This window comes from Cetorhinus maximus, chromosome 9, assembly GCF_964194155.1.
Source record: "Cetorhinus maximus chromosome 9, sCetMax3.hap1.1, whole genome shotgun sequence".
In the NCBI taxonomy this organism is placed as follows: Eukaryota; Metazoa; Chordata; class Chondrichthyes; order Lamniformes; family Cetorhinidae; genus Cetorhinus; species Cetorhinus maximus.
Genome location: NC_135887.1, coordinates 96934843 through 96949578, shown reverse-complemented (window position 1 = coordinate 96949578; position 14736 = coordinate 96934843). Strand labels below are relative to the sequence as shown.

At 37.5% G+C, this 14736-nt stretch overlaps 1 protein-coding gene across 4 annotated transcripts in view; it reads left to right on the top strand.

The window, feature by feature from the left end:
- The window catches only part of LOC144684844 (serine/threonine-protein phosphatase 6 regulatory subunit 3-like), a 112704-nt gene that overhangs the window by 53439 nt on the left and 44529 nt on the right, over positions 1–14736 (top strand). For 2 of the 4 annotated variants that reach the window (XM_078549146.1, XM_078549147.1), the window contains 7 exons: positions 320–472; positions 2294–2452; positions 3365–3429; positions 7543–7658; positions 8763–8848; positions 10261–10347; positions 14046–14143. In XM_078549146.1, coding sequence (XP_078405272.1) covers positions 320–472; positions 2294–2452; positions 3365–3429; positions 7543–7658; positions 8763–8848; positions 10261–10347; positions 14046–14143 — 764 coding nt within the window. The remainder of the gene's footprint in view (positions 1–319; positions 473–2293; positions 2453–3364; positions 3430–7542; positions 7659–8762; positions 8849–10260; positions 10348–14045; positions 14144–14736) is intronic. The other 2 variants (XM_078549149.1, XM_078549148.1) reach the window with 2 other exon arrangements.

Genomic DNA, 14736 nt, shown 5'->3' with positions numbered 1-14736 from the left:
CTTCGACGGTAACCTGGGTTTTCTATTAATGTTACCATCAATCAGAATTACACTACTATAAAGTGTTTAACACAGAATTATATACCCAATTTTCATAGTAATGAATTGATATCTATGCAGCCAAAGGAATGGCCATATTGGGAAGATTTAAAGAAAGGTGAAAAATCTTAGAAACGAGCAAATATTGTAAAGATAGCAAAGCATCTTTTAAGGTGTTCAGTTGCATTTCATTAAAGAGCTTGCCATAAAAATGTGACCATTTTGATTACATTTGATAATCTGTTTGACCTGTCTTCACTATGTCCCTTTTTATTTGTAGAAAAGTGCAATGAAAACTACCTGGGGAGTATTAGAAACACCAGTGGGGAATACACGCCTGAACGTGGTCAGACTTGTAGCCAGCCTTCTGCAAACAAACACGCACAGCATTAATGCAGAGTTTGTAAAACTCAACACAATGGAGGTGCTATTGGTGAGGATCCACCGAGTGCTGGTGTTTTATGTTCCATTTATAGGCAGTTAATAGTTTGAACAATGGGAACTGATTTTATTGTTAACCATTTATTTTTTTGTAGTAATCTATGTAAACCTTATAGATCTGATAGGAGTTAGAAAACGAGGTGTGGGTAGAGTGCAAAGGAGAGTAAGGATGTCAGATCCATGGGAAAGATGCCGAGGAAACTGGGATTGTGTTCTCTATGTAGAACAGAGTAGGTTAAGGGGAGATTTAATAGAAGTGTTCAAAATTCTTAGGCGTTTTGATAAGGTGCTATATAAAAGGTTACTGCACAAGATATGAGCTCATGATGTGGGCTCATTATTAGGGCTAACTTGCAGAAAATAGGGAGTCTGGATAACTGGGTCATTTTCAGATTGGAAAACTGTAACAAGTAGGGTGCCACAGGGATCAGTGCTGGTGGCTCAACTATTTGCAATATATGTTGATGACTTTGTAGGGACCAAGTGTATTAAAGCCAAAATTTCTAACTATACCAAGATAAGTGAAAAGCAAGTTGTGAGGGACACAGTCTGCAAAGGGTATAGATAGGTTAAGTATGTGGGCCAATGGAGCATAATGCAAGGGAACAAAATTATTTAGATGGAGAGAGACTGCAGAATGCTGTTGTACAGAAGGGTCTTGTGCATGAATCATGCAGGCTAGCATGAAGGTATAGCAAGTAATTGGGAAGACAAATGTAATGTTAGCCTTATTTGCAAGGGTGGGGGGGGCGGTGGAGTATAAAAGTAGGGAAGCCTTGCTACAACTGTGCAGAGTGTTGGTGAGGTCATAGCTGGAGTCCTGCATACAGTTTTTTGTCTCCTTATTTAAGGAGAGATGTATTTACATTGGAGGCAGTTCAGAGAAAGCTTACTAGGTTTGATTCCTGGGATAAAGGGGTTGTCTTATGAGGAAAAGTTGAGCAGGTTGGTATCTATGCTCATTGGAGTTTCGAAGAATGAGAATGATCTTATTGAAATATAAAATGTTCTGGGGGGGCTTGATGGGGTAGATGCTGAGAGGATATTCCTCATGTGGGAGAATCTAGAACTAGAGAGACAATTTCAGAATAAGGGGCCACCTAATCAAGACTGAGGTAAGGAGGAAATTCTTCTCACAGAAGATCTTGAAATTTTGGAATTTTCTGTCCCAGAAAGCTGTTTAGGCTGTATCATTGAACAAATTCAAGGCTGTGGTAAATAGATTTTTGAACTACAGGGGAATTGAGGGCTATGGCGAACAGAAGAAAGCGGAGTTGAGGCCAAATCAGATCAGCCATCATTTTATTGAATGGCAAAGCAGGCTCGAGGCCTCCTCCTGCTCATATTTATTATGTTTTATATAGACGGCAAAACAGTTTCCACTGACAAGATGGCCGGTAACCGAAGGATGCGAATTGAAGATAATTGGCAAAAAAAAGAGGGAGGGGAAGAGAGATGAATTTTTTTTTATGCACCCAATCTAGTCTATGGTGCACTGCCTGAGAGGGTGGTAGAAACAGGTTAGGTAGTAACATCAAAAAGAAATTGGATATGGAAGGAAAAAATTGCAGTGCTATGAAGAAAGAGCAGGAAAGTGGGACTGATTGGATGCTCTTCCAAAGCCGGCAGTCAGGATGGGCTAAGTGGCTATCATTTGATGATTTGCTTGTGTAAACAATTATCTGTACAGCAATCTATGAATGTATAATTATTTTGCTTGAGTATTTTAAGAACTTAAAGATGATTCTTTATTAAAATTAACTTTCATTGTGCACTGAATCCAGAAATTTAATTGATTTTTTTTTAAATGAAGGATATGTACTTCAGATACGTTTGGAATAATTTTCTTCATGTGCAAGTAGAAATTTGCATTGCTACGATCTTAGGAAGCCCTCCACCCCATGATGCCAGCACAGAAAACAATATAGAGGATAATTCCAATACTGCCAGAGAAAATATATTAATAAAACATGTAAGACCTTTACTTTGTGTAATTGGGCATTGCGTTGTTAAAGTTGTATCATGAATGTTGGACAGTATGCTGTCGGATATACTAGTGTGCGTTTCTCCTGATCCAATCTTGATTCGGGTAAAAGTATTTGTTGCTGTTGTACTTAAAAATTGTGTGTCGTGTTTGAGATATCTTGAGCATGCTTTCTGATATGATTTATTGTAGGTTCATGTTTGGTTTGTACTTTGGTTCATCAGTGTGAAACAAACATTTGGACACCAATTCAGGCCCCCTGTGATGAACCATTATTCTTGTGTTATCTCCTGTGCTTTGTAGCCACTCTCAGATTGTACTCTCCACTCCCAGTTGCTCTTTGTGCCTCATCCTAAGGGCAGTTTTATAATGCATTTAAGTCTGATTTTCTTTCAGTTTGTAGAATTGTCTGAATTATGGCTCCACCTTTTGAATTAATGTTCTTGTGGGGGAGGAAATTTTGTCCTTTGTGACTTAAATCCTTTTTAGATGATTTTTGTTCACGTGTGGGCAATTTACCCTCGGGGATTCTGAATTAAAGCCATAAATTGCCTTTTAGAATAGAAAGGTGTCAGATGTTTTAAGATTTTCGTAGGCTCAACCATTTTAGTAGTAAAGATATGTTTTACCATTTTGGAAAAAATGGGATCTTCATAAAAAGATTCTTGCAAACTTTTATTTAAAAACCGGTATTTGTATCAAAACTGTTCTAGTTGAAAAATACTATTTTTGATTTTCATCTTTGTTGCTTGCTTAGAAACTGTTTTCACCTTCTATTCTGAGTATCTGGTACCTCAACAGCTGAGTCTGAAATGGCTTAACTGATCCCAAAAGTCAGTAGACTCATGAAATAAATAGTTTCAATCACTGTATATACTAACTCAGATTTTTGTTATCCAGCTGTTTACGGAGTGCCGATTAATTCAGAGGATACTTGACGCGTGGGAAAATAATGAAAAAGAACAGTAAGTAAAAATGACTCAAGCCTACATTGAGCTGAAATCAAAAGTAATGTTTCTCTTAGATTATAATTTTAAAAAACAATGTTATTCGGAGGTTAGGCACTATGAGGGGCCTGGGATTTGTGGTGACTTACTCCCTTCTGGGACCTGGGTTTGAATTCAACCTGGATTGATGAAATGAAGATTTCTCTGTTTAAAGTATTCTATCTATAATGAGGCTGGAAAATCTCATCCAGTCTCTCGTTAAAGTTGAGTCAGTTGCACAAAGCAGCTCTCCTCTTGTGAGACCATTGGGATGATTGATATGAAAAATGTCTGGGGTGAGTAAATCAGGATGTAGCAGCATGTAGTTGGGGCATAGTAGAAGGAGGTTTACTCTGAACCTTGACTGTATATTGTCGCAAAATGTCTTGTTTCATGATTCATATGTTTTGGGAGTATAGCTTTTAGTTTGGAAATTTTAAAGTGTAAGATAAATGAGAGCACTTGGTGAGAAGCTGGTAAACAGATTTAAAGTAATTGCAATTCAAAGAGTGGCCTATGTTTGGTTAATAAGGTGAGTTGGAAGTGAGATAACAAAATACGTGGGTCGCCTCTTAATTACTTGAGTTCTTTGTCTGGGACATTGCAGGAGTGCCACATCGCTGTGGGGATGGATTCAGAGAGGTTTTTTGGTTTTGAGTTCATCTGTGTTATTCTCACAGAACAGCCAGTTGTAGTTGGAGTCTGGAATCAGCTTTAAGGAGCATAAAGTGTCTTCCAGGAGCTGTAAACCAGTCAGAGAGCTATCAGAAACCAAGGGTGTTTTCTGATTTGGAATCACTAAGCAAGAAAACTCTCAGGCCCATAATTGAGATGTGGTGTCCACAATCATGAGGTGCTTGAGAGTTGAAGGATCACTTAGCTGGATTCTCGTGGAAGGACCCTAAGAAATCTCATACCTTGGAAAATCGCAGGAACACAGGAGAATCAAAGTGAACTCCTAAGAGCTGTGAAACACCTTGGTTTAGCACCAGGAGAAGCAACGGGATGCTCAAGATTCTGTGAAGTTTAGGGGAACTCTTGGGTAGAATGGAAAGTATCCTGTTGGGATTTTTGGGTTTAAAGAATAAGTTTTTTTATGAAATATAGTGTTAAGCTAGTAGTATTTGCTTTGTTAACTCCTGTGCAGTAAAAGCTTTTGTTTAAAATGTGAAACATTGTGGCACAATTATTTCAGTTAATAACTGGGAAATTGAATTTCTTTTTAAAAGTTGCTGGCCCCTCTCAAGATCATAACAATATCCCTCACATGAGAGTACTAGTGCTGGTTGCCGAAATGTATTATTACCCAGCACTGAGATCATTCACCTTGGAGTACAAAAAATGTGTTAAAAATAAATCTATTTAAACTTTTTAATGCTGCCACATATATATAAAGCTTGATGCGATCTGTATTGACCTGTGCAGGCCCAATTCTTGGTAAAATAAGAACGTGTAAAATGAGTTGTCTGTTTTACACAGATGAAAATATGCAGCCATGCCAACAGCCTGTTGTTCTTCATAATAAAGTAACATGATCATTTTTCTTTTTAGTTTAAATGACTCGACTATGAAATTTGTCTGAAGTTCTAGCTAGCATTAAATGGGAGAGGGGGAAACACTCATGATGACTGTTCCAGGTGCAACCACACAATGACATGAAGTTCTTAAAACTGTTTTGAATTTCCAAGCTAGGAATGCAGCCACATTATTTTCTGGTTTTGAGTAGATGCAGGGCTTGATGCTATGGCTCTTGCTTTTAGAATAGCAAGAAGTTTTACAGCAAATGTAGCTCTATAACTAAATTTTGCAACTTAATGAATTTTAGTATATTTTCTTAGTCTTTTATCTTAGTATATTTTCACGCTGGAAGGTGGCAGAACATTGGCCCGGATTGTGTGTCTATTGGTATTTCTTTGCTTCTGTAGATATGTTATGCTTTTAAAGACTATATTGCTGCCTAAAGCAATTTAGATTAGTATATTTGTGTATGTATTACAACATTTATAAAATTGAGCTGTATGCTGTATTGCAGACAAATTAGTTTTCAAGTTGTAGATTTGAGCTATGTGTTGCTAAATCAGTGGTCACTCTCAGATGTAAAATCTAGCTTGAATTGCAGATTTTCTTTATCCCATGGCTTTCAATTGTTGCTCAGTTTCCTGGTACCTTTTTAGAAGCTATCCTGGCCTTTTAAAGCCTCAAGCAGTTAAAGCTACAACCACGAATATAGATTAGATTTATTGATTTTCAGAACTGAAAAAGTTGATATACAACTTCTCGAGTTACGTTTTTGACTAATAGCTGTAGTTGGTGTAATTTTTAAAGCTTAAAGAACTTTGAAGTTGTAGGCTCTTAATGCTTTAGTGGACTGTTGTCTATTTTTCACAACTTGACTGACTTGTTTACGTGGTTTATTGTTAATCATATGCTGCATTTTAAAATGTTCAAGTTTTCATGAACTTCTCGATTCCATATCACCAGGTTTCAGACAAAGCTGTAAAATGTGACTTACAGATCTTACAAAAGTAGTTGTACTTTGGTCAGGACAAATTTGCTTAATGTTGAAACATATTAATATCCTCAAATAGTCACCCAGTTACTTTTTGGCCTAGTTCCAATTTCTGCTGCAGCTGTATTTAGGTGGTGTAAATTTAAACGAATAGTTCCATCATCAAATATACGGGCGGAAGTTGTAGCCTGGATGTTATTGGAAATTAATTCCACCTCAGTAAGGTCATTGCTGTGTAATAAAAGCAAAATACTGCAGATGCTGGAAATCTGAAATGTAAACAGAAAATGCTAGAAAAACTCAGCAGGTCTGGCAGCATCTGTGGAGAGAAAAGCAGAGTTAGTGCTTCAAGTCCAATGTGACTCTTGTTCAGAACTGTTCCAAAATATTAACTCTGTTTCTCTCTCCACAGATGCTGCCAGACTTGCTGAGTTTTTCAAGCATTTTCTGTTTTCATTGTTGTATGATATTTGACTGAGTGAGGGAATGCACATTGCAACAGAATTTGCAATATAATTGCAAAGGTTCAGTTTTGGTCAAAGACTTGAGAAATATTCAAGACCTCAAAGCGGTCCTATATGGAAACACTAACCTGATCACTCAACTGTGCTGTGAGGAAAGACTGAAAAAAAATTGGTGTTTTTCAGCCTTGAAAGGAACTGACTGAAAGAGAATCATAGTGCACAAAATAGTAAATATTGTTGAAAAGGGTAAATCTGGAAAACTTAAGTTGAACTAAAATAGTAGTCCTAAAGACACGGGTTCAATGTGACAAAGGGTTGATTTGGGGCTGATATCAGGAAGTCCTTCACACAAGAATCTCTCCACATGGTAGTATGACAAAAACCTTGGAATCATTTGAAAAGCAGCATATGATTGAGTTTTGAAAAGTATTGAATTTTTCTCTGGATATGTAAGCAAGGATAGTGTTCTTCATTTGTATATATCTGTTAATATTGTGAAAACTCATTTTCTCAATATTCTCTAGATTATTGATGATTTATCCAGGCCTAGTGACAAGTAGATTCACTGTTTAATAGCTTACTGTTGATTAATCATTTAACTGCTTTACTTTAGATAATTGTTTTCATATCTTTTGCTACAACAAAATCAAAAGGATTAGTTGTGTCTTGGTAATCTGAAATGCCAGCCCTCTGCGGTTAGTAATAATATAATTGTAGTCTGTTTTTCCCTTTGTATTTGTACCAATTAAACTGAAATCTCAGGATATTGCAGATCTTAGCACTAAAAGGAGACTAACTTGCAAGCCCAGGCAGTAATGGTGTATATTTTTAATCAAACCCTTATCTTTTTGAAGAGAGAGCATAAAATATGTAGTGCCTATTACTTTGTCTCTGATTATTGTATCAATTTGCACTTGGAAAATTATCCCTTCAAAATTCTTGAAAAAATTGTGTGACTTCTTTCTGCCAATTAGCAGAAAATTGGCAGCTTTACTTTTGCTAGAAAGATTTCTTGAAATATTACCTTTTCTCTCCCTCCCTTCCTTACTTGGGCTATCTTAATTTGGAATAAATGGAAGACCCTTGTTTAGTGGATGAAGTTGAGTTGTTGTTTTTCAGATCAACGGGTGGAAGACGGAGAGGGTACATGGGTCACTTAACACGGATAGCTAATGCAGTTGTGCACAATGCTGAAAAGGGGCCAAACAGTGTGCTAATGAATCAGCTGCTTAAAGGTACAATTTTTAAATGTATTTGTTTCTGTTGATAACATGTGTTTCAGTACAGCCACTACTAATCCTATACTATTTCTCTTAAAGCACAATTTTATTTGGACATTTTAGAATACTGAAATGAATTGAACTCTTGCATGCAATTTAAATTTCCTGACTATTTTTTGAGAAGGGTGGAGAGAAAAATTGAACTGTATTTAACTGCATTTAACTTCCTTTTCCCCGTAAACAACTTGACAACAGATTCCGCAAGCAGGCTACGTCAATTATGATCTGAAAGCTGTGTCTCTGATGCGTTGGCTTAGTTTAGCCCAGCTCTACCAAATTCTAATTGAGGTTTCTGGCGAATATATTTATGCTCACTAAGTTTTGAACACAGAAATAGTGTTGTGCTAGGTCACTGTAATGGCTGAACTACTGATGAACTTTATTTACAGTTAACAATTGTTTGCAGAAATGGAAATGAATACTAACAAAAATACTAAATAACGAAGTGCTGTACAGAAGTGCAGGTAACAATCTCCAGAGAGTTAACCTGACATTTTAAAAACACTGCTTTTATCTTTAGTTTCTTGGAATGGAACATTGCTGGCTGAATCAGACAAATCTTTGTTGCTTGCCGTCTTCATATCTCTTTAAGGATGAGACATTAAGTACATCATACACTAGCCTCAAATGCCCCTGAAGGTTGAAGCACCTGCAAAAGTATTAAAAACTAGCACCCAGTCAGGGACATTTTATTTTTCTGACTTCGAGTAAGATAATTTCTATGAAGAACGTTTGACAAAATTTTAATGCCTGCACAACTTGGTAAATAAGTGACTTATGACACTTAACATTCCATTTTTCTTTGCTACTTGTCAACCAAACTTTCCAGCACAGCAATGTTTGGAAATAACACATTAACATTTTAGTTATGCTATTTCCTTTTAAAAGAGTGGTTTTTACTGACCGTTTTTGTGTAAACAAACCAAGGGCAAAGGTTTTTTGATGGAACTGATTATGTGGCAGTGAGCAATTATTCCAGTTCTAAAACTTTGTGCCTTATAAATAATCCAGATTATGAATCTTTTTTTAAAAATAATGTTTCCTATACTACTTTTTCAGATCTTGGTGAGGCCTACAGGGAAAAATGGGAGACTTTCACCACAGGTTCATTGGCAGAAACCAATAAGAAGAATACAATAGATCTGGTAGGTGTTGGAAAACAAATGCAAATATTGAAAGATAGATTAAGAGGAAATAGAAATTTAAAGCAATTTGCATAAACATGAAGCTGTGGAATTATGGAGATGAAAGAAGGTAATCGTTTGATGAAAATACAAAGTTGGAAGCTCAGCTTGGTCAGTGAGACACTTAGGGCTCCAAAAAGTTGGCTATAGCATGAGACAGTGGCCAAGGAAGTGGGTCGAGTCAAGTATGCAGAGTTTGTAGTAGAGTTGAAGGCAATGACCTCAGTTGCCTTTATGTTTTGCAGTGTTATTTCAACTGAAATTATGGTCACAGAGTCCACAAAGTTTATTTAACACCAGCTATATAAACTTGCCCCTTCTTCCAAATGGCGCTATAAAGAGTATTCCCATGCTTTGAATTGGGAACGGACTTCTAGGTCCCCACAGTGTTCTGAAAGCATGAAATTATTCTGAAAAGTCAGTTGGCCATTATGCAGTTCTTACGGGGACAATTTTCTCTTAAGCGTGCCGACGCATAAGATGACGTGCGGTGACGTCGGGCATGCATCCCGACGTCACCACGCGTCATTCCGATCTTCTGTTTGGTGGGCGTGCACCAGAGTTGGCTGCGCGCCCACCGAACTGTCAAAGGCCTGTTAAGGCCATTAATAAACCAATTAAACAAATTGACAGGGCTGCCCATCCAACCTTAAGGTTGGCAGGCAGGCGAAGAGCCTAAGCAGCCTTCGTGTTTTGCATGAAACCTCATCCAAGGGCGGAATGAGATTTCATGAAGGCTTTATTAATTAAATAAAAATTTTCATGAAAATTCATAAACATGTCCCAGCTCATGTGACACTGTCACATGAGAGGACATGCCTGAATAATTTTATTTTCAACTTTAAAACCGAACTTAATCTCCGAGGCAGTTCCATGCCTCAGGGAGATTTCTGAGCCCTTTTGCACTGAGTGCTACTAGGCGTCTTAATTGACCCGCCCATGTAACCGATCGCCAGCGGCTCGCTCCCAACAGGCCTGCCCGACGGGCAGAAGGTTCTGCCCTGTGTCTTGTTTTTTGCATAAAAGGCAAACTTAGTCTTCCTCTGTAAAGTGAGATTATAGTCTACAGTTTTGAAATCTGGGGAAACAGTTGAGAAAATTGTGCTTACTGCTGAGCTAACTTTCACAAAATAACACTTTTTTTTCTGGAGGGAGTGGAGGTGGTTTATGGGAAAGGGTGAAAAATTGCATGCTCTGCTGTATGTATTTTGAGTATTGAACTTGAAAGAGCTTTGGAATTAAATCATAAATTTCTTTTTTAACATTAAAATTGTGTAATTATGCATGAAGATGCTAATAGAAAGAAAATGAGAATGTAGTATAATCAGTTAGGTTTGTAGTGGAATCACTTTATCTTGTAAATTATATTCCAGGTTAGCACACACAATATACATTCATCAAGTGATGATGAAGTTGATTTTAAAGAACCGGGATTTGCTCCAGACTCGGGGTTACAGCAAGTAAGTATTTTACTGAGTTACCACACAATTCTTTTTCACTTGAATTAGATAAAGTACCTGGCTTGCATGAATACAAACATAAATGAAAAATCTTCTAAAATTATCCTCCCCATATATATTAAACATTTAAGCTATGATGCTTTGAGAAATTTTTCATTGCTAAGTGCATTACTTGTTCAAGAATTTTCATTATTAATGTTGCAGTATATTCTCTGCTCTTCTCACTTGAAAACAAAGTAGACCCAAAACAGATTGAGTTTTCAGAGCCATTATTGCTTATTATGTACCAAGGTCCTACATATGCACTTTGCCTCATCCTCATTAAAGACTTTACGGCATATAGTTCTTATATAGTCGGGGGGGGGTGGGGGGCGTAATTTTTCAAATTAAACTCCCAATTTCAAATAAAATACCTTCAACTGAAAGGACTTTAATTCCTGGAGATTGAGATGAAAGATTCTGAGCAAGTAAAGTGTACTTTTTGAAACAAAATCATCTTGGGAAAATAAAAACAATAACATCTTGTAAAGCACAAACTGCTGAAAAAGTGGTCAATCCGCTGATTAGTATGCATTGTTACTCTGGAATCATAATGTCATTGATTGAAGTGTTTACACATAGCATTGTTTTACTTTGATTTCAATTACCAAACAATTGCTGTATCTTTCAAATAAGAAGTACTTAAGAGAACTCAAACTTGGTCAAAAGTTGTTTTAGAAAAAAATCTGTGGCTGTAAATGTTGAGAATATCAGATTTTAAGAACTCAGACCAGTTTAGTTGTTATAGAACAGTTGGTAAACTGAATATTTTCACATCGGGGAGGGGAAGGATATGTAGAATTAAAACTGGTTTAATGCATGCATGGATGAATAGATGCAATAAAGAAGCATCTTAACTGGGGCATTGTCGCTTGTTTGGCTTGGCGAGGAAGCGGTGACTGCTCTTTTTACTCTTTCCCCACCCCCCCTTGCAATTCAGGCCTTAAATTTGCAGTTGGACTTTATTGCCGTCATTGGAACCTAATCTACATATTTGGAGAAGGGTAATGCAACATTCCAACAGATATCCCTTTCATGTTCAAAGGAGCAACCTTACGAAGAAAAAAGAAAGGCTTGCATTAAAATAGTGCTTTTCACCACCAGATGTCTCAGTGCTTTACAGCCATAATACTGGAAATGTAGCAGCCGATTTGCATATTGCAATGTGATAATGACCAGGTAATCTTTTTTAGTGATGCTGACTGAGGGATAAATATTGGCCAAGACACCAGGGTAACTCCTGTTCTTTTTCAAAATATTGCCATGGGATCGTTTACATCCACCTGAGCAGGCACATGGGGCCTCTGTTTAATGTCTCATCTGAAGGATAGTACCTCTGACAGTGCAACACTCCGTCAATGCTGCACTGGAGTGAGAGTAGAATTTTGTGCTTAAGTCCTGGAGTGGGACTTACAACTGAATCACAAGGTTCCAGGTTCAAGAGTGCTACCAACTGAGCTAAGGCTGATACCTGGTTACAACCCAAGAGAAGGCAGCAGGTGGAAGGATGCAAGTTGCTGTAGGCATGTTAAGTGACTACCTACTGCCAGGCAAGCAGGTTTAATATCAGCTTTAATGGATTTCATCCCCCTTTGCCCAGTCTGAAAACTACACAAACATCTAATGAGAGAAATAATCAGATGTTCAGTTTAGCTGTTGGTTTAGAGATAAATATTGGCCAAGACACCTTTGAAAACTACTTGTATCATCTTCAAAATAGTGTCATGGGATCTTTTATGTCCATCTGAGAAGGGCCTCAGTTTAACATCTCATCCAGAAGACAGCACCTCCTACAGTGTAGCACTTCCACTCAAAGGTCTGAGCAAGAGAGTGAGCAATATTTGGGCATGGTTATCTTTTGATTACAGAGATTAATAGTAAGCATATGTAATCAGCTAATCCAGTTGAGCATCATGGGAATGTGGCTAATTAGTCAGATTTCTCTATAGGCTACTTGCCCAGAGAAACAAAAGAATGCTGATCTTAGATGTGGCTTAAAATTATTTTAAATTGATTTCTCAATATAAAATCATATCCAAGAATGATATACAACATTTATTCTTTGAGACATTGCTACTGCTGCTGTCACAGTTCTTTCTTCCCTCGAGTAGAATGTAATACGTTCCCAGGTGATTCATCTTTACTGCTGTGTCATCTTTGAAGAGGCACAGATAGTAATTTTGTAAATGCCTAAGATAGGACTTTTGAGGTAGCTTCTTACAGTGCTATTCAATGCATCGTTGATGAAGACATTGAGTAGAATGGATAACTTTGTTTCAAGACATGTTTAGAGATTTAACTTCCTGTTGATATTTGGCACACAAACCCTATTTTGGAGTTATTGTGTGAATTGCATGTTCACAGATCATTTAAAGGAAATGTAGACTGTTATTTCTTCTCTTGCCTTAGAGCAGATATGCTGATGCTACATCTTTTCACACAATTTATGACTTTGAATTTTTTATGGGCTTATAAGACCAGCAACTAGAATTGTGATTGGGAAGTATTCTAGCACAATGGTTCTCAAACTAGAGTCCAGGGGCCTGCAAAATAACATAAACATGCAAGCTGGGAGTGGGGAGTGGAGTGGGCTGCCACATATATACAGCAAAAAGTGGGCTGGCTATCTCACCTTGAAAAGGAATGTTAAGGGCACAAAAGTAAATTCCTGTTGTAGTATAATACAGTATTATAATTCAGATAGAGGAGGTCCATGATTACGAATCAATTTTCAAAGGAGCCTTTCAACTAAAAAGGATTTTTGTTTACTTGCAACAGTCAACATAAACTAAAGGTACCATTAGATAAGGAATGTACTGTGTTTTATAATACTAAGTCACTCGTGTACACTGGTATCACCCTCACTGTTAAGTCAGACTTGTTTTTGGTTCAAGTCTTAGACTGGGCTGGAACACAATCGAGGCTTGCAGTCACTGCCACACTGAAGGAGTTTTGCATTGTCAGGAGAACTATCCTCCAAATTAACCATAAACAGCAAAGACTGTTTGCCTGCTTTGGTGAAGCAGGTGGATATTGAAGATCCCACAGCACTAATTGAGTTATCTACTGATGTTCTTTTAGCATTCCTTCCTCGATCAACACCACCAAAATCAGTAACTGGTCACTAATCTAATTGCTGTTTGTGGAATGTTTCTGAGAGATGTTACAGGATGTTACATATATGCAAGTCTCTCTTTTACAGTGGCAGAAGTTATTCCATCTAGAATGTCAGTTGGCCCCTGTAACTGGGGAATAAAGGAAGGGGGCAGGGGCAGAAGCAGCAAAAGATCAGTTTCCTGATTACTATCCAGTGCTTACCAGAGGAAATTGAAAATGTGGATGTAGGATGAGGGCATGCCTGAACTCCAGTGAGATGCTTACCTATGGTTTGGATTATTTGTTAACACTTGGAGTTAAAGTTCACATAAGAAGGATAGTCACTTGACACAAGGTACCACCTTCAGGGTTTTTTTTTTAAATTGTAGACGCGATGCTTTGTAATTCTCAAATTTACAGCTATGGAGACTTGTTTAAAATTTAGCTTTTTGAAATCTGGTAGCTGCTGCTTCTACTAGAAGGTTTGGGTCCCCCTTAAGTGAATTTCCTCATATGATTGAGTATCAAGATTATATCCCTGTCATTGGTCCTGGGTTTGCCAGGCCTTTTCTGATTATCAGATGCAACAAATGACGTCCAATTTTATTGACCAGTTCGGCTTCAACGATGAGGAGTTTGCTGATCAGGAGGACATAGTTAAGTAAGTATGACTTGTTTGAAACTGGTTTAAATCCTTGATTTGGGTAGCTAGCTATAGAACTTTATGCAGTAGCATGCAATTTCTTGGAATGAAAGTATGTAACTAATTTGGGTGAGATTGGTGCTATCCTTCTGCTTTCCTTTTCTATTTTACTGCTTGGACAGCAATCTTCCATTGGATATACTAAATTTTTTTTTAAACTGTCCCACATATTTTTAAACTGCTTTGGTGCTTTGGGCTTTTTTTTCCTTCTTTGGGAGTAGAACTTAATTCTGTCTAGCATGCATTGCACAGCTGATATATTTTAATCTTATGCTTGAAACTTTGAATCATGAATCTCTGGTTATACATTTTGTTTACTATGGTAACAGGAACACAGCACAGGGTTTTTCAACTTTTCGGAGCTGGAATGTATATGTTCAAACCAGTGACTAGGCTGCATTGATGATACAGAAAATGAGAACACATCAGTGTGCAAATATTCCCATCTTTACAGAATTGTGCTGCATTCTCTTTTCTTCCTCGCCGCCGCCCCCTCCCCTCCCCCCCCCCCCCAAACCACCTCTGCCATAGACAAAATATTCAAGACCACC